The sequence below is a fragment of the Pelobates fuscus genome, chromosome 2 (genome assembly GCF_036172605.1).
Source record: "Pelobates fuscus isolate aPelFus1 chromosome 2, aPelFus1.pri, whole genome shotgun sequence".
In the NCBI taxonomy this organism is placed as follows: Eukaryota; Metazoa; Chordata; class Amphibia; order Anura; family Pelobatidae; genus Pelobates; species Pelobates fuscus.
This window is the reverse complement of record NC_086318.1, coordinates 382,615,964-382,635,542: the sequence shown is the minus strand read 5'-3', so window position 1 is coordinate 382,635,542 and position 19,579 is coordinate 382,615,964. Positions and strand designations below refer to the sequence as shown.

Sequence of the window (19,579 nt, the reverse complement as noted above, 5' to 3'; positions counted from 1 at the left end):
ACACACCAGAAAAGAAAAACAAACATAAAAACACAAATGTGAGATGGCCTTACCAGAAAATAAAGTTTTTTGTTTTTTTTAGAAGCCCTGGGGAATACATGCCAATCAGCCCCTTCTCCCTAAATATGCACCTACCTGGCTACATCACTCACTCCACCTCTTCTATTCATCCCCCCCCCCTTTTTTTTTTTTTTTTTTTTTTTTTTTTACAAACTCCTCCACATTACCCCCTCCTCACCCCCCCCCCCCCTTCTCATCTCCATATCCCTACTCTCCCCCTCCCCTCTCTCTTTCTCCCAAGCCTGTGTCCTTGCAGCTGCTTGTTGCTGGGGAGGGTGACGTCATTGCTTCCGCCCCACTTCCTCTGTGTGTGAGTGTGTGAGTGTCTCCTGCTGGTGGTGCTTGCGGTGGGTGAAGCTTCGTACACACTCACTCACTGAGACCGTGCGAAGGGAGGGGGGGGAAGACAGACACAGAGAGAGTGAGAGACAGAGGCTCCAGCATGGAGTAACAGGAGATGGGGCTCGGACGGGGCCACCAGCAGCAGCAGCCAGTCGGGCGGGGCAGCAGGGCTGCCTTCTTGTAAGCCAGTCCCTGGGAGGTGCACGGCTGATTACACCGCTGGCCTTGGGGGGAGACCGATTCACTGGAAGGTGGGGGGAGGAGAGAGAGACGGTGACCCCCTTCTTCTCGCTGAGCCATTGGGGTATGTGAGGGTAAAGATGAGCAGCTCGGAGCCCCCCGAGACGGGAGACACACGGTGATCGGTACAAAATGAGCGAGGAAGCCTCCCCGGAGGAGTAAGTGCCTGATCCTTGTATTATTATTATTTTTTGGGGGTGAAGGGGATTGGTAGGAGGCAGATGGGGGGGGGGGCTTAATATTTGGGGAGTCCTTGCATTGCACTGAATTGCTCTTCATGGTTGGGTTTGGTGGCCTGCAGTGTACTCTGTGGAAAGTTGGGGAATGGGCAAGACCTGATTCTTGTATTTGCTCCAAATTCCCCGAAAAATCCATCTACATTGGGCTGTGCATGCTGAGGGATAGTGGCATTGCCCCCCTCCCCCCCCCCCCCCCCCCCCTTTTAGCCCTGCTTTAACACCACCAGTGCTAACCCATCCTGCAGCCAGAGATGCATGGCAGAACTCCGCATGGCATGCTGCAAGTTAAAGCCCCTGGTATGGCTGTATGCATGGGGCCTGCAGAGCTGTTGCCATGTTACAGGCTGTGTTTTTTTATGAATAAAAGGCTGGCTACAAGCAGAGTTTCAGGTTGTAATGCAAAGAAGGACTAGTGGCAAGAAGGATTTAGTTTTATTTTGATTGTGTTAATGTTTCCATTTATTTTTTTTGTTTCTGCATGCCATTTGCAGTTCTCTCACACTTCCACGTCGTGTGTTTATGTAAACCTGTGGCTTTAACCCTTTTGCTGCAGGATGCAGGGCTGCATACTGAGTTATCTGAAAATTAGAATATTTGGCTGCAAAAAGTACATGCTAAATATGTGTGTTCGACTTTTAAAAGAAAAATGACCATGGTTGCATATAAAAAAAAGTTATGCAGTCACTGTGGGTCTGCAGAGAATTCGTGAGCAAAGGTAGTGTCTGGTAAATTAGGTAGTTAACCCCTTAACTATCAATCATATGCTAACAGCTTAGCAGATCAATCTTGACTTTTTGTTTCTGTTATAAATCTTTACTTGTTTATGTCCTCGTACAAGGCTACATCGTATGTTTGTGTAGTAAATAGTAATGGCAATTTGCCCAACTGACCATAAGGGGTTAACTACTGTCACCTTTTTAGATGGGTTCCATTCTCTAGCAATCTCATTCCTGCTGTTTTGACGAGCAATTTGCTGCATATGTCAGAATTACTAGTTGGGGGAAATGTCCTCTTTGCTGGTCTTAGTTTTGCAAGTCTGTTGTCAATTTTGTTTCTTAGTGTATAAAACCTTCATTGTTTTAAGGCTATGCAGACACTTTTTGTTTTGCATAGCTAAAAACCAAACAGCGCATAGTGCATGAATTTGTACTCTTTGACTCCTGAGTTGTGATGGACTGCTATTCTCATAATGCCCAGTTAGCAAAACATGGTCATCAGAAGCTGGTGTGTGAAATAACTTTGTGTGCTGTAGGTGAATGTTTGACCGTAGTACGGTTTAGAGTTTATTATTGGAAGTCTGTTCATAATACATCTAATAACAAGCTTTTGGTGAGGTCTGTAATGTATTCCAGTGTTGTTGTTTTTACTATGTGAGCAGCAGAACACATATTACTGGCCACATGGAAATCACTAGCCCATTGGTGTGACATTAAACTGTAACATTCTGCTTGACCAATCTATGGAATTTCAGGTTCTGAAATATTACAATTGGTGCCCAACTCGTTTTAAGTATTGTATTTAGAATCCAGATTACTTAAAAACTCTGCACCATTGGACAGTGTCTGTTGTTAAAATAAATAACTTTTGGCATACATCACATCAAATATGCAATGAATCTTCAAGAATTTGTAGATTGTTGGGTTATACATTCAATTTGATAGTAAAATCTTTTAGAGATTAAAACAAGCTCTAACTTTTTTTGTACCTTTTCACAACTGTACCTGCCAATTTATAATACCAGCATTCTCTAATTGACAGCAACTTCATGCCTACAGTTTAATGTCAACTTGCATTTTTATCCTTGAATTGCCAACATGGTTATTGCAAGGAAGTGTGTGTGTGTGTGTGTGTGTGTGTGTGTGTGTGTGTACTATAATGACTTTTCCACCTTAAAGGCTGGAAATCATTGTCAGTAGTAGTTGGCTATGAAATCATATTTCTGTAGTTAAGAATGCATTGCAGCTAGCTATATTGTTCTGCTAATCCAGTTAAAAAATAAATTTAAAAAAAATCACGAATTGTGTTTTAATATCAAAGTATCTGAGGCCCATGGTGATGTCTTCCTTCCAAAGGCCTCTTTGTTGAGGTTTGTAAAATATTCAAAAGCTATGGAATTTGTATTGGGTTCCAGTGTTTTATCAGGTGTAAACTGATCTATGAGAGGAGCAGAACTCCTCAGGAATGTGCCCTTTTAATGATAATGAATTTGAGAGCATTTAGCAGAAATAACTTCATGGTATGAAATAACTGGTTTTCTTGTAATCACTTGTGTGTGCGCAATGTCTGCATAATATGTAAAATTGCTTGTGCTGATAGTGTTTGGCATTACTCTGAAAAAGTAGCAGTTTTGCAATTTGAATGGGTTAACTTCAAGCTGTCTGAAAATAACCCCTTTAATGTCCTGAAAATAAGGTTTTTGCCCAGCCCCTGGTCCTTGAGAGTTAAGAAAATATTTAGTTTTATACCAGCCCATATATGGCTTTTTGTTTTTTTCTTTTAAGTCATTGAGAAGTGCCTAGATATTGTGCTAACAAATTACATGAATCAACAATGGGTTTAAATTCAGCATCTTCAGAATACAGTGGAATAGGTAGGTGTATGCCAGTTTTGTTCAAAGTAGGACTGTGGCCTTGTTTTGATAAAATTTGGTGTTACGTTTTTGTTCATTCGTATAATTTCTTATAAAAAGTACTTTTTCCATACCTTAGTTAATCACTCTCTTTTCAATAAATTTGTAATTGTTGAGAATTAACAAATGAGCTGTATAATTTGGCCAGAACAGCAGAATTTTGAGAAATGATTTAACTCAAACATGTTTCCAGATCTTTTTGGCTCAACATATGTTTTCAGATTAGTAAATACAACCCACCGTCTGCTCGCCTTTCTAAATCAGATTTCATGAACCCCTTAAGGACACATGACATGTGACATGTCATGATTCCCTTTTATTCCAGAAATTTGGTCCTTAAGGGGTTAAAACTGCCTACCTGTATGTGTTTTTTTTTTTTTTTTTTTTTTTTTTTGTCAGCCTAACTGTATTTCCTTTGTACTTTGCTCCAACATTGTCTGTAAATTACTGCTTACACTTGGTGTAGCCTGCTCGGACCTTTCTCAAATGTTAATTGAATCTGATATTACTTCTTCCAAAAGTTTGTTTTTCCTCTAATTGTGGAACAGACATTTTTGGTTTCCTTTATAAAAGTAGACTATCAAAGTGATTTCCTCAGGCTCTAAAAAAACGTTCTACTCCACCTCAAGCAGGAAAGGAAGGCTTTGTAGCATTTTTAATATGAGCTTGTAAAACCCTGTTAGCACATGCAATCTTCTAACCTATTGAGCATAGCTTATGCTTTTAGGCATTCATTTTTTTTAAACCCCTATTCTTTTGATTGTCGAGTGACCATTGTGTTGGCATTAAAGTATAATTAAGAGAATCCTCCGCTAAACTTGGAACTGTAGATAATTGACAAGGGAATTTTCAAATATTAGGTTCAATAACCAAAGCATAACTGCTTTATTTTTATTTTTTAGCTCTGCTATATTTAACTACAAACGACAATACCGTTGTCAGTTTTCTCATTTAATAAACATCCTCAATTCTTTTTTTAGAATTTAGCTGTTTATTAAAGTGTAAAAGCTACTAGTGCAACATCCAGAGAATAGGGTTTAATCACTAAACAGTTAATTGATGGAACTGTGCAGCCTAAAGAACAGAATTGGGAAATATTCTTTAAGCCTAAATACTACAACGTATTTTTCAATTCACAGTAATTCAGTGTTTGGCTTAAATCTAAGCTACCAACTTACTATCTGGTCTGAAACTTGCAATTTCCTGGTAAATTCCTTGTTTAGTCAAAAACCTTGTATAATTGGGTCATGTCACAAAGCCTAGATAATACATTTTTGTTTATAATTTCATTATATATTGTATTCATGCCTCAAGTTTGAAAAAAAAGTTACCTGTTCTATATTTTTCCTGTTGTGTTTTTTTCCCCCTTTTGTTTTGATAGAAGGGGTGTCTGAACAGCTAGAATTTTTAATTATTCCCTTTAACCCCTTAAGGACACATGACATGTCATGATTCCCTTTTATTCCAGAAGTTTGGTCCTTACGGGGTTAAATTATGCCAGTAATAAATAAAAACTATCAAACTTTTTTTTTTTTTTACAAGAAGGTGAATGAACTATTGCAAACCATCTGGGCAGTGTAATGACCCCTATGGTCCCCACCTATGGTGTCTGGTGGTTTATTTGGGGACATCTGGCAAATATTTGGCAGCAGCCCCAGTCCTAACCCAGTGCACCATGGGTAGATCTGCAGCTGTTATTCCAGAACTACAACTCCCATGACGCTTTGCCATCCCCAAGGCTTGCAGAGCTGTGTGGGAGTTGTAGTACCGGCTGTGGTGTGAGCTGTGCTCTCCCTCCGCCATGCTTGTGGTTTATTTTCCTGTCATGTTGTTATTAATATGCAGGCTGCTGCCGCTCATTCATAAAACGATCACCGCGGGCAAGCGAGGTGGGTGTGAGACGACCTGCAGAGAGGCTCGCTCGGTCTGCCCAGCCTCCATGCAGGGGGCGTGCTGCGGCTCCCCCTGGATTCCCCCGCAGGCCGCGCGGCTGGGTGGGGTCGGCTGTTAGTGCCCTGGAACGGGTCAGGGCTGGCGAGGAGGGGGCGGGGTCAGAGCTCAGATTAGCATAACGGGGCGTGTTCAAAGGGTGAGAGGGGGGGGCGTGGCCGGTGGATGTCTATCGGATTCTGTGTCTGGAGAAAGAGCGCGCGCGGCGACACAGACCTATTTGTGAATAGAAGCAGAGTGTGGGCGCCGTCACGTGACCGCAGCCATTCATAAATTCTGCAGTCCCTTCCCATGCTCCCGTGCGGCCTGCATGCTATGACACGCTGCCAGGAGAGCTGGACCTGCCGCCATGTTTATCATGGGCAGAAAGGGGCAAGTCTGGGGAGAGAAGTGGTGGTTGATGTTGAGACGTGCTAGTGGTTTCTATGGTGGCTGCACCATGCTTGGCACTCTGCTCCCAAAATTAATAGAATTTTTTTTTTTTGCCTAGATTCATTTAACCTGGTTGTCTGTGGCTGTCTCCCTCAGTTAATGTTTTCTAATGATGCTAGAACCTAGGGACTGCTAATGTTAACCACTTATTTACCAAGCAGACAAACCATTTATTTGGGTAACATGTCACTTGTCATTGGTAGTGAATAGCAACCTACCATTGCGAAAGTTATTATTATTATTATTATTAATAAATATATATCTCTTTTTTTTTTTTTTTTTTTTAGACCTAGCTGGGAAAATCTACAACTTGAGATTTGTTCCCCACACCCCCTCGAACATTCTAAATGAAACTATTTTAGAAGACCGAAGACACTTTCAGTGCGGCTCTTGTGATAGACTGCTGCATTAAACTGTAATTTCGCTAAAGTGAATTTCAAACTTAAGGTCATAATACCCAAACTGGTAAATTAGGGAATCTCCTAATTTAGCTCTGCTCCCAGATTGGATACTTTTTTATCCTTAAATTTGAAATTCATTTGGAAATCTTACTAAAGTGAGTATTCGTGTAAGAATTTTGTTGTAGACCGTGCATACAAATGGTTGCAACATTATTTTAATCTTGATGAAATTTTGTAAACCTAGAAATCAAATATTTCATTATCACATCTGTGGCTGAAAAGAATTAAATCATTTTACTCCTCATTCATGATGGATGGGAACAGTATATAGGTGTATGTATATGCCTATGTATCAGAGGTGCTTATTTTACCATCTTGATTAGGGGGGGGCTCTCACTATGGCCACATTTTAGTCCTAATTGGCCATTTAGTCAAGTCTCAGCATGTCACTTGACCTTTGACATTAAATGTTGCTGTGCCCAATCAAGTACAAACATATGTTTTAAATCCATGTGGGTTTCTTTGTCTCCTTGCTGCTTTATACATCCTGCCTGGAAGGTCTGTCTCAAACACAATGGAATAAAATGTTTGCATATCTCCATGTAGAATCAAAAAATACAAATCCTAATTAACATGTGTTTTGATCTATAACATATGGTGATCAAACAGTAACATAACTGGTTATTTCTATTTTGAAGTGTTTTTTTTTTTTTTCTTCTTCTATAAAACATATGTAGAGCTTTAATAAAAAAAAAGCTAAAAAATAAAAAGTATTGCACTTGGTTTGAACTATTGTAAATATATTGGGATTGCATGTACCTAAAAGCTACAGTTTTGAGTTGTTTTTCAAACGTATTTTTAAGGCTTGTATATTTTGGACAGCAAACATTTTTTGCTGAGGGCATTCTGTGCTTGCCATATTAGTTACAGATAGTATGTTTCAGTACATTCAGTCGTTAATATATTTGAAACAGTGATGTGCTTTTACAAGTACACCCAGGGCTGTTAACTAAACTCATTTATAGAGATATATATATATATATATGGCAACATTTGTACTTAAGTAGCTTATTTGCAATAAGTATCCAACGCCGCTGTATTCTGTATAGGCATTTTTAGCCTCAATTTTGTAATTTTTTTTTTTTTTGCTGGAAGTAAGAGTTTAGTGAATATTCTGAAATGCTATATGTATCTGGTTATTTGATCACTGTACATCTGTTGTACAATAGACCAGGGCTCAAAATTTCACTCTAGTAGCCATAGACCAGCTAAAATTCAGCCATGGTGAGTAGAAATTTACCTCTGGTCAGTGTGCTATCTAGGTGTGCATTGGCTATCAGCTTTTAGATCTGGCTAGTAGTGTAGGATTTAAAATATTGAGCCTTGCAAATAGACCATGCACTAACTGTGCTTTTTGCTATATTTTGCATGGCCTTCTGGAAGATGTGTAAACAAAATAGCTTTTGGTGGTGACGGTGGGTTTTAATTTTTATTTTTTTTCAATGTACACCATTTTAGCAAGGGTGCAATAGATTTATCAATCTTGAACTTGCTTTTCCCTTATTTTTTCCCCACCCACCTGTACTGTTTGACAACTTTACTTTACGTCTGACAGATTTTTTTTTTCCTCTATAGGCAGGTAATCATAGCCAGAGTATACATGAGGATGAGAGAGGCTATATGAATTAGATTTCAAACTGCAAAATGCATGAAAATAAAAACGTTTATACTCTATTCTGGTATGGAAGGGGTTAAAGGGACATTAAAGGCACTCAGACCACGTCATTGAGATCACGTGATCTTGGTGCAGTGCCCCTGTTAATTTACTGCTACAATCTAAAACATTGCTGTTTAGTTGATATGACTATGTTTTCATTTCAGAGCTAAACACTACTGTAGGCCAGAGGCAGACATTTGGCACTCCAGATGTCCGCAACATCTCCCCTGAAGCTTTGCCAACGTAATGTCTGTAAGGTGATTACAACATCTGAAGTGCCGAAGGTTGCCTACCCTTGCTCTATACACCAGAGTGTGGTTTTTGTGGCAGCAACTGAGTTTAACTCAATTATGTGTTATCCAACATCATCAAATGCTGATTATAGTGATGTATTGCATTCTTTGCTTCTCTGTGAGTAGCATTTGAATGGAGGAGCATGGCATGCTTATCTTTGAGACTGCAGGGCACGATTTATACACCAAAACCGCTTCATTAACTTACAATTGTTTTGGTGACTATAGTGTCCCTTTAAATTCCAAAATATGCTCACTTTTGAATAGTTACCAGAATCCCCTCTGTATTTCCCAGAGGTATTTCCTATTGTATCATCTAGCATTGGTTTTCCTTTTGTTATCCTAATCTAACCTGAATCTTGCAGTCTCTGAAGTACATTTTATGTTACAATCGTGTTGCCCTGTGCTATGCTGCTGTTTATGTTCTGATCTTTTGTGGTTTTGAAGGTCTTACCCACCCCTTTTTCTTTAATTTTCTTCTTTCTCTTTAGTAACATTGAAATCTCTGTGGGAGGTCTGGACTTCCGCACTTCATGTTTCTAATTATGTGCCTAGGATAAACGCTAATCCATATGTACATGTGTTGTAAACATGACATGCACTCAACCCCCATAGGCCTTTTTTGAGTTTGGCTAAACATAATTCACAAATACAGACAAAATGTCTAAGCAGTACAATACCTGTAGGCTATAATCTATGTATTAGAAGTCTTATTTTATTATCTTTACCTGTATCTGCTGTTGGATTACCCCTTTCAGCCAGTCTTTTGTTGTCCTGGTGTTTTCTCCTACTGGGTTACAATACTTAATTAGTATTAGTTGCATTGTTAGCATAAGCTCAATCATTGCCCTTTTTTAAGAGGGGGGGGAGGAGGCGGACAAACCGCCTAGTAGATTTTAATATGGTCATGCTTTTGTTTTGCATAATTAAAATTAATTTGAAAAAAAAACTTTTTTTTTCCATATGGCTTTGCAATTTTATTTGTTTGCAATTCTACACTTATTATTTATTATTATTGCCATTTATATAGCACCAACATATTCCGTAGCGCTTTACAATATTTATTGAATAGCTGTCATATATGTTGGTACAGAGGTAATTGTGATACATGAAAGATTGGAAGTATTGTCAATAACAAAGTAGCATTCAACTAGCCACTCTCCAGTGTGCCACTATGAAATACGTGCTGCATTTATAAAATGTGGTAAAATAGACCTCTTATATTTGCGTAGAGGTGGCCAATTCTCTGCCATATAGCCAGCATTCTGGAGAAGCTTTAGGGGAGTATGTGGAAATTTTTCTTAGAGGTTTTGTACCAGTGAGTGCGAATCTTAAAGCCTGTTTCTTGGTACTTTGTGCATATGGAGGATTTATGTGTTTGTCTTTAATTCTCAAGAGGTTGCAGGCTCATGGAGGTCAGAAATCACTGTATTCTTGCCAGCGTGAAGGTTGGGCTTTCCAATATTGCCGTCAGGGGAGAAGGGGTGGAGTATATGGAAAATCTTGCTATTTAATGGGACCATGCCTTTAGGATAGGAGAGACCGTATGATGGCTCCCTGCAGACTCCACCTGTGGATGTGGTGGCAACCAGGGAAGGGCATAAGGTGAAAGGCCCATGGTCTGGTGGTTCCATGCAGACTTCACCTGTGGATGTGGTGGCAACCAGGGAAGCGTAAAGGCACATAGTCTCAGATTCTGTGTAAATCCATATTTTCTAGGGAGAAGATATAGACATTTGTATGATGTGTTGCACGTGGATCACATTATGGTATATAGATATGTAGGGTAATTCCTAATTCCACCTTCTGTTTTGTAAGAATACTAAATTTTAATCTCGCTTTGCGATTGTTCCAGACATATGAAATGAAGGCGCTTTGTATAAGGGAGAAAAAACAGGTTGGGATTGCTACAGGCAAAGTGTGTAAATGATGTAGAATTAAAGGGAGGATATTAATCTTAAGAATTTGTATTCTACCTAGGCATGTTATGTGTTATACAGTTTTTTGTAAATCTTGTGAAGTAAAGGTCAAACATTTTGGCCAAGTTAGAGGAAAGTTTAGTTCCCGGGTAGATAATGGCGTCCTTAACACATTTACATGGAATAAACAAAAACAATTTACCATGTTTTTATTGAGTGGAGCGCTAAAAATATTGCATGCAATAATTGCTTACCTCTAATAAACTGATACAAAGAAAAATAAAACCACACTAGTGCAGGTGGTATTTTACAAGGTGCAAATGTGCATATGCAAAATAGGAGGCAGCACCTTACCTTCTTCAGATAAATTCCACTCTCAACGTAAGCAGAGACAAGATAGGGGATAATGGTGCATTGTATCTATCTAAATAGTGAGCTTAAAATCAGTATATAAAACTCTCACCTTACTTAGAGCCTTGTATTGCCTTGGCTTTAAGGTGGAAACACTTGGTGTCAGATTGTTAGGTGACACTCCCCAGACTGGAACCTGGAGCAAGACTGATTACCAGTCGTGCTAAAAGTCTGATATTTATTAGATAAAAGTTAAAACCTAAATGCAAACATATTTAAAACACATGCAATATGCACCTATCACATTGACTTCTTTTTGAGTTATTCAGGTCTTTCACATTTACACGGAAACTTGGAGTTTAACATTCTACATCTCTAAGTAGGTGACGGGCATTCTTTTGATCTACAGAAAATATTTTAATGTGTTCTTTATTATTATTATTATTATTATTATAAATTCCGTAGCGCTGTACAATGGGTTCTTGATGACCACCTTGGCAATTGTGAATGGTAGTCTCCACAGGCACACTATATCCGTAATGGTAGGTGTGTATTCTTTCTACTCTTGTCTCTTTTTAATCTTACAGTATCTTAGTCAGTTGTGGGACATTTGCAATTTTATTTATTTTATTTTCGATGTGTGTGTGTATGTATGTGTGTATGTATGTGTGTGTATGTGTATATGTATATATACACACACACACACACACACACACACACACACACACACACACACACACACACACACACACTATAAAGGGACAGTATATCTGGATATAAACATGTATTTTTTATGAGAACATTTATATGTATGTAGTTTAAATATTCTGCATGAGACACACACACACACACACACACACACACACACACACACACACACACACACACACACACACACTCTATATCTATATCTATATATATATATATATATATATATATATATTATACACACACACAAAATCTGGCACTCTACCTTAAAAATATAATCCAAAGATAGCCTCGGTGCTGCAGAGCGTTGATAGATAGAAAAAAAAATGATGAGAAGAGCACTCCAGAGGACTTGTTTAGTAGATTTTATCAGTGTTGAACAAAATCGACGTTTCGACCTGCAGGTCTTTATCAAGATGTATAGTAGACAGCCACTAGAGGCGGAGTTAACCCTGCAAGGTAATTATTGCAGTTTATAAAAAAACTGCAATAATTACACTTGCAGGGTTAAGATTAGTGGGAGTTGGCACCCAGACCACTCCAATGGGCAGAAGTGGTCTGGGTGCCTGGAGTGTCCCTTTAAATGCTATCCTATGAGCTTCCGTGTCACGTGACAGAGTGCTACTCTTCCAGTGCAGTGGAAGCACCTCTAGTAGCTGGCAACCCTGTAATGTAATACAAAACAGCAATATTTTACATTGCTAAATTTAAAAGGAAAGGATCCACAGGTTGAGTGTTCTGGGTCATTATAGTGGTCCTTCAAACCTTTCATTTGCATAACTTTGGCCCATCTCGACAGAGTTGCTCAACCAAACAATCTACATGTCCACCATGGTTTAAAATACTTGATATTTGGTTACCACATGGAACTGCATTGGTCCTTACACTGTGACTATTTATTTTTTTGGAGCAAATCGATATTTGAGTAAATGTTGGCATTGGTTTTTGTATTTAACATTATACCAAATTACCATTTTCTGCTCTGCCCTTAGCATATTGTTGATCTCCTTTTTTTTCTTTTTTTCTTTTTTTTTAAGTTACAAACTTTGATTTGATGTCCTTGGTCAAAATTAAGACCACTGTTTCTGCTGAGAGAATACGTTTATATCTTTTGAAAGAAAAAAAAAAATATCCCCCCTTCTCACTGATTCCTTCGTTGGGTAGTTGTTTAACTCAAACGACTTTTGTGATTTGGGGTCTAAGTTCTGTCTAAAATATTCAAGTAATGATCGTGCAGAGTTAGAGCTTTTCTAATCCACATGTTTTAAAGAGTACCAAGGTCCTACGAAATAGGAAAACAATTTGATCTTAAATAGGAATTTGCAGTCTGCATTCTTCTCCTGCATATGGTAATCCAGGGACCCATGTGTTTTATGAACTATAATTCTCATGATGCACTTGTGGCTCAAGGTTTGAACTCATTCACTGTAATGCCGATGCTTGCTCTAAATTGAAATTATTCCCATATTACAAAACTCTGTTCAAGAAATTCACGTGTTTGTGAACTATATTTCCCATGATACTCCTTCAGTTTCAAACATTAGCACTGCCTCATGGAAAATGTCTGGTCTGCAAAGTTTCTAGTGTAACTATGCTACATTTACATACTGGAAGACACACAAGGGTTAAATACTCTTGTACCTCTACCACAGTCACTTGTGCATTAGTTTCAAAATGGGGGGTAGAGGGTTCTTTCTGAACATGCATTGGGTTTAGCAGTTTATAAAGTATGCAATGGTTATTTATTTTGTAATTATTGGGGTTTTGTTGTGCTTGATGTTGTTTTTGTTTTTTTATAATTTAATTTTACATAACTTGCAGTTTTTAATTTATTCATGCACTCAAAGCATCATAACCACTACAGTGCTCTGGGTGGACCCCAGATAAGAAGCCAAACTATTCTCAAATGGTTTGACTTCTTATGGGAGGGGAGATGCTGCTGTTGTTATGGTGCTTGCACTGTTGCTTTTAAACTAGTGCTAAATTACCAGTCTTCTAAACAAGCTAGAATTAAAGGAACACTATAGGGTCAGGAACACAAACCTCTATTCCTGACCTTATAGTGTGAAAGCCACCATTTAGGTGCCCTGCCCCTGATCCACCTCCTTGATGACATCAGAATTGCAGATTTTTAGCAAATCCAATGTGTTCCTATAGGGAAAGCATTGGATTGGCTAAAATCTGCAAGGAGGTAGAATCGGGGCTGGGGCAAACACTGTTTTGACCAATCAGCACTTCTTTATAGAGTTGCACCTCTATGAGGAAAATTCAGCGTCCCCATGCAGAGCATGGAGACGCTGAACGGCAGTGCTGCCTACTGTGCAGCACTGCCCCAGGAAGCATCTCCAGTGACCACTTGGAGGTGTCCCTAGGGGCAATGTAAACACTAACTTTTCTCTGAAAAGACAGTGTTTGCATGAAAATGCCTAATGGCAATGATTATACTCACCAGAACAACATTATTAAGCTGTAGTTGTTCTGGTGACTACAGTGTCCCTATAAGTCATTTCATTTAACTTGTCATGATTTTTTTTTTTAATGTTTTTTATTATTATATTTAAAATATAACTTAGCTGTGTTCGTTAAACTCAAAATCCCTTTCCTGTCCGACATTATCTGAACAGATTCCGGATGGATAGCATTAGTCTTGATGATTAACAATCAAGTTGATGCAAATCAGAGTAAAAACAAGAAATTGCCTGCAGCCATTGTCTGCGCACCCATCTGCAACTGCCGGAGACATGCCAAGAGGCCTTACAGTAATTGTTTACAGCTTATTCTAGTATTTGCATGCTCGCAGTCCCAATCTTGCTAAGTAATTCCAGGCTCCTTCCTATTCACAAGTTTACTTATTGTACACAAGACGCTTTTTGAGCTGGAATTTAAGAGCGTATTTGTACAAGTGTTTATGTATCTTTCCAATGCTTCAGACTCTTAATATATTGGCATGCAGTGATGGAGATCTCAAGATCCTAGCCAAGCTCTGTCTTCCACTTGAAGCCATAGAAAGAAGCGGTGTACACGTGTGACAATAAGATGGCACGTGCATTAAATTCACCGGGAGCCGCATGCATAGTCAATCGTGGATGCCTGCTAGCATTGATTTCTGTTTGGAATTCTGTGCTGACAAAGTAATAAGCATTTAAATGTACTCTATGGGGCTGTTAAAAATATGAGTGGAAGAATGATGTATAAAGGTAGGAAACTGTTTTCCCCCTTCTAAGGCTATTGATTTACCGTACTATAAAAATTACGCTATTTCAAAGATTATTGTTTGCTAAATACTGTATGCCGTTCAAGGGATGAACCCAGATTGCAAACCAATTTCTTGTCCACTCCTAATAAATATATATATATATCTATATCTATATCCCTCTCCCTCCCCTTCTCTCAGGCCGGAACAGAACAGTTGTACAATTTTTAATCTGTGCTATCCCATAATAAACAGTATGCTCAACATACGTGTGTATCACTAATGATGATCTGCACATGCTAATGACCATAAAAGTATGTCAAAACGTATCTAAGGAAAGCATTCAGAGACACACTTGTTGCAAGTCCTTGCATTGTCTTAAAGGAAATCAAAAAGGGACACTAGTTGCCAAAATAACTTTTGCTTAATAAAGCAGTTTATGGTGTACAGAGCAAGCCCATGCAGTCTCCATTATCTGCCATTTAGGTGTGAAATTACTTTGTTTATGCAGCCCTAGTCACACCTTCCTGTATGTAACATGCACAGCCTTGCTAAACACTTCCTGTAAAGTGAGATCTAATGTTTACTCTAATGTTTTTGGATATTATTTTTGATTTAAAAAAAAAAAAAAAAATAATTTTGCTAAATTTGGACACTGTCTGCATGCATATTAAACAAAACAAGCTGTCTTATCGTGGTCTTTAAAATTCATGTCCGTTACCTTTTTAAAGCATCACTATAGTGTCAGGAAAACAAACTCGTTTTCCTGACACTATATCATCCTTGGGGCCCACCTCCCTTGGCACTAAAAGGGTTAAAACCCCTTCATCTACTTGCATTAATCCAGCGCCAGGCTCCCCTGGTGACCTCTCCTCCCCCGCCGACGTCGGCTCCCGAGTGGAGCTGAATGCGCATGCGCGGCAAGAGCCGCGTGCGCGTTCAAACAGTCCATAGGAAAGCATTTCTCAATACTTTCCTATGGACGTTCTGCACGCTGGATGCGAATTTCGCATCCAGCGTCGCAGAAGCGCCTCTAGTGGCTGTCAGGAAGACAGCCACTAGAGGTTGGATTAACCCTGCAATGTAAACATAGCAGTTTCTCTGAAACTGCTATGTTTACATCTGAAGGGTTAAAACCTGGGGGACCTGGCACCCAGACCACTTCATTGAGCTGAAGTGGTCTAGGTGACTATAGTGTCCCTTTAAGCATCTTCAGACCTATGGTGAGTAATGGCCTGGCGTTTACAAAGTTTACCCCCCCCCCTTAATGCACAACTCCAGCTCTTTTTTTTTTTCCTCTCTCCCCTCCCCCCATTTTTTTTTTTTTTTTTTTTAAATAATCTTGATATGCTTTAGCATAGGAGGATCAGCCATGATGTGCGGTGACTTGTGTTAATGGTCTGTAATTTCTGCCATAGATAGAATCAGAGTTTCTTTGAAACACCATAATTAAAGTTTCAAGTAGTGCCAGAAAAATGCAGGAAGTGATGGCACTTAAAATACTTAGCAATTTCTTGCCCTCTCTCCTCTTTTCTCCTTATATTTACAGTTTGTGGTTACAGCTAATTTTTCTTCTGACCAGTACTGAAGCCACAATAAAGTGTGGTTAAATGCAACGATAATAAAAGACTTTGATTTAATTTTTTTTATTATTATTTATTGGTAGATATAAAGGTGTAAGTTCTCGTCCGAGATTCTCATAATGGGGGGCAATGTATTACTGTGAGGGAGGTTTAAAACCTCTCTATGCCAGTCTTCAATGGGCATGTTGTAGGATATCTCCTAATCTGCCAGGAGGCAAATAGTACTTATAATTATTTGTTTGCGGGAAAACAAGTTAACACTTTGTATATATTATTCAAATGTGAAAGCACAGATTTTTATCCGGACACCAAATGCGTCAATGTTATTGCTGCAGATTTTGCCTGAGAATTCCGAACGTATTTGGCTCTAGTACATATGAGAATTGCCATTGCAGTCGGAATTACTGTGAAAGCAGTTTGTGTTCGGATATGTGTTCATTACATAGGAATTGTGGCGAAATAACTGTCAACGTAAGTATTTCATATACTACTCTGGGTTTTATGCCAGCGAAATACACACAAATGTCAGAACCGCGGTATTTGTTCTGGGACATCTTTTGCGTCCCCATGCCTACCGAAGTTAAATCTTCCAAAACCAGGAGAAAATTAGAATTGTTTTACATAATTTTCACTTTTCATGTTTAGTAGCCTGCAGAATGCAGATTTAAGGAGATGTGCGACAGTACCCATTTTTAATATGTTTAGAATATAATGAACAGTGTATTATATGACCTAATGCCGCTGAGAGCTTATGGCAACATAATAAGCAATGAGACAAAAATAGTATATTTTCTAAACTTAGATTCAGCCTTCAACGTCCCTTGAGTTTTTTAATAACCTACTGCCGATCTAGATGAGAACTGTTATCATATCTATTGGACTGAATCTCCTAGTTGTTTGAATGTTTGGCCTGTGAGTTACGTGACAGATGACAATACTTTAACATCTCCACATTAAAAAGGTTGGCATGCACATAACTTCCTCATGGTGGTGATGGCAATTATCCATCATAATTACTAATTAGCATGCCTGTAATTAGTCAATATATTGGTATGTAGGTGTGATTCGAGCCTGCAAATTTTATACATGCCCCATGCCACTATATTCCATTTCAACAGTCCTGTACTAGCCATCCGGTTAATATCCTAAAATATAAATGAAAAGTTGAATCTCTATGTATTTATTTAAAAGTTGGTTTCCCAAAGTAGGTTGTTTTTTTTCCTTTTTTTTTTTTTTTTTTTTTTTTTTATTTAGATTTGAGCCATGGGGAGTGAGGGGGTCCATTAAAAAATTTTCAGCATCGTGGCACTCCCTGTGTCCGTTTCTCATGTGAGATCATCAATCTTGATAACCTCTGGTCCAATCAGATACTTCTCATAGCCAATGTCTGGCAACTCAGTGCTTCACAGAGAAGCTGTAGTGACCTTGAAGACCTAGACTCTAGTCAACTGTTTGTCTGATGGCAACTAGAGGCATGTTTTGGACAAACGTTAAACTTGGCTGTTTCGCAGAAACCACATTTACATTGCCCAAGAAGACAGGACTGCATCCAAACACCAAAACCAGTATTCTACATTGTGTTATGGTGCTTAGAGTCCCTTTAAATACAGTCAATTCTCAGAATAGTTTAATCATAATTGAGACATTTTCTCATGTCGTTGTTTTGAAAGGTGCATTTAGAATTGTAAAACACTATGACTGGCAAAGCAGTGCCAAAGACTCAGGAAACTTGACACTGTGGGGCCACCAGAATTTGGTAATTTTGCTTATCTAGATGTGTCTATGTTGTAAAATAAACATTTTTATAGTGTGCCCTTTTATTGAGAACGTGTGAACAGATTGACTTCTAAAACCCTTCTTGTGATGCCATGTAACTGAACTGTAATTTTGAAGGGGATCTTTGGGGACACTTTCAATCGTTAAGGTCTGTCCCAGTTGCTTTCTAAAGCCTGTAATAGATACGTTAGTTGGCTGGCTGTTTCTAGAATTCTGGACAGTCTCAGACAGAAACATATAAATACAGTTTGAATTTCTAATAATAAAATCTATATTTTTAGATCTTCTAGTTTTATAGAGGAGTACACTCATGGTCGTATTTATAAAAAAAAAAAAAGCAAGGTCTTTGCTGCTTTGATACAAAGCTATTTAAACTTTGCTTTGTAAATGTCTGTCAAATTGTGTTGAAATCCACAATTTAGTGTTGCTAAATGGAAGCTTGCTTTTAGATGTCAAATGTAATTTCAAGTTGTATAGTCCTTTTAAATATATCGTCTGTTGACATTATTGTGGTTATGTTGTGTACCAAGGCAATGAATCCAGACCTAAAATTCCACCTATTTATAGATTAGGAATGGGAGTAATTGATCAGTGTGATTGGTAAGATCATTGCTTTTTGCGTTAATATACTAAATAGCAATGTTTCTTTCACTTGATGACTTTTAAAGGAACACAATAGTGTTTGGAATACAAAGCTGTATTCCTAACTTTATAAGAACCCTCTGCCTACCTCTCCCTCGGTCCTTGGTTGGTCTCTGCCAAAGTCAGCTGATTTGGGGAGGGGGTTCTAATGTGCATTCGCGGCAAGCATCGCCCCCATTAGCCTTTTCCTGTAGGAATCTATTGAATCAATGATTTCCTTTGAGAGATTTGAAGACGCTGGACGTAATAATATAAAGTGTGAGGAGTAGGACATCCAACATAGTTTCACATTGTGAAACTGCAGGACGCGCCTCTAGTGGCTTTCTGATAGACAATGAGATGAAGTGGTCTTGGTGCCTATAGTGTATTTTTAATCTGTGATTCGTGCACAGATTAGGAGGACATTCTAGGCTGGCAATACAAAATTGTATTCCCAGCCTATAGTTTCCCTTAAAGAATAAAATGGTCTACTTTGTGGGCCTCTTTTAAATTTTAATTTTTTCGGGAGCCTTTTTTGTGATAAAATGCTGGCGTGAAAATGGCCTCCACTCATGAGGGCCTTTCTCTCTCCTACAAAAATGTAACATTCGCTATATTGTGAAAATGTAAGGAAATACACATACTTGTACTCAAGAGCATACTATAGAACCAAAGCACACTGTGTGTGTGTGTATATAATATATAGTATATGGCCCTTCGTTTCTACCTTGCTTACAAGAATGGTCCTGTTTACAATGTTACCCTCTTTACAGACCCTTGTTTTCCTCTTTCCTATTGAACCTGTCTGAAACTATTGCGGATTATAGCTGTACTCCAAGCATCCATATCCTTCTTGAATGAAGAATCAATAGGATCTACATGTCTCAACACCAGCACAGTGCTCTTCAACATAGTAAATCACCAGGTGCAAGTCCTGGAGATGCATGCTGAACTCCCCCTGGACAATGATCGTTCCATATGTATTTTGTTGTTTTCTTACAGACTTTCTCAGACAGACATGACTTGTACAGTTGGAATGGAGTTCATACACGTTATATTTTGTTTGCACTGTAGTTTTAATATGTACCCACTCTGTTTGTTCTTTGGATACAATTCACACCCTAG

General features: G+C 38.6%; 1 protein-coding gene across 1 annotated transcript in view; it reads left to right on the top strand.

Annotated features, from left to right (window-relative positions):
• Positions 1-376: 376 nt before the first annotated feature.
• The window catches only part of SPRED2 (sprouty related EVH1 domain containing 2), an 88,549-nt gene continuing 69,346 nt past the window's right edge, over positions 377-19,579 (top strand). The window contains exon 1 of the mRNA XM_063441416.1: positions 377-800. Within this exon, the coding sequence (XP_063297486.1) occupies positions 775-800 (26 nt within the window). The 5' untranslated portion in view covers positions 377-774. The remainder of the gene's footprint in view (positions 801-19,579) is intronic.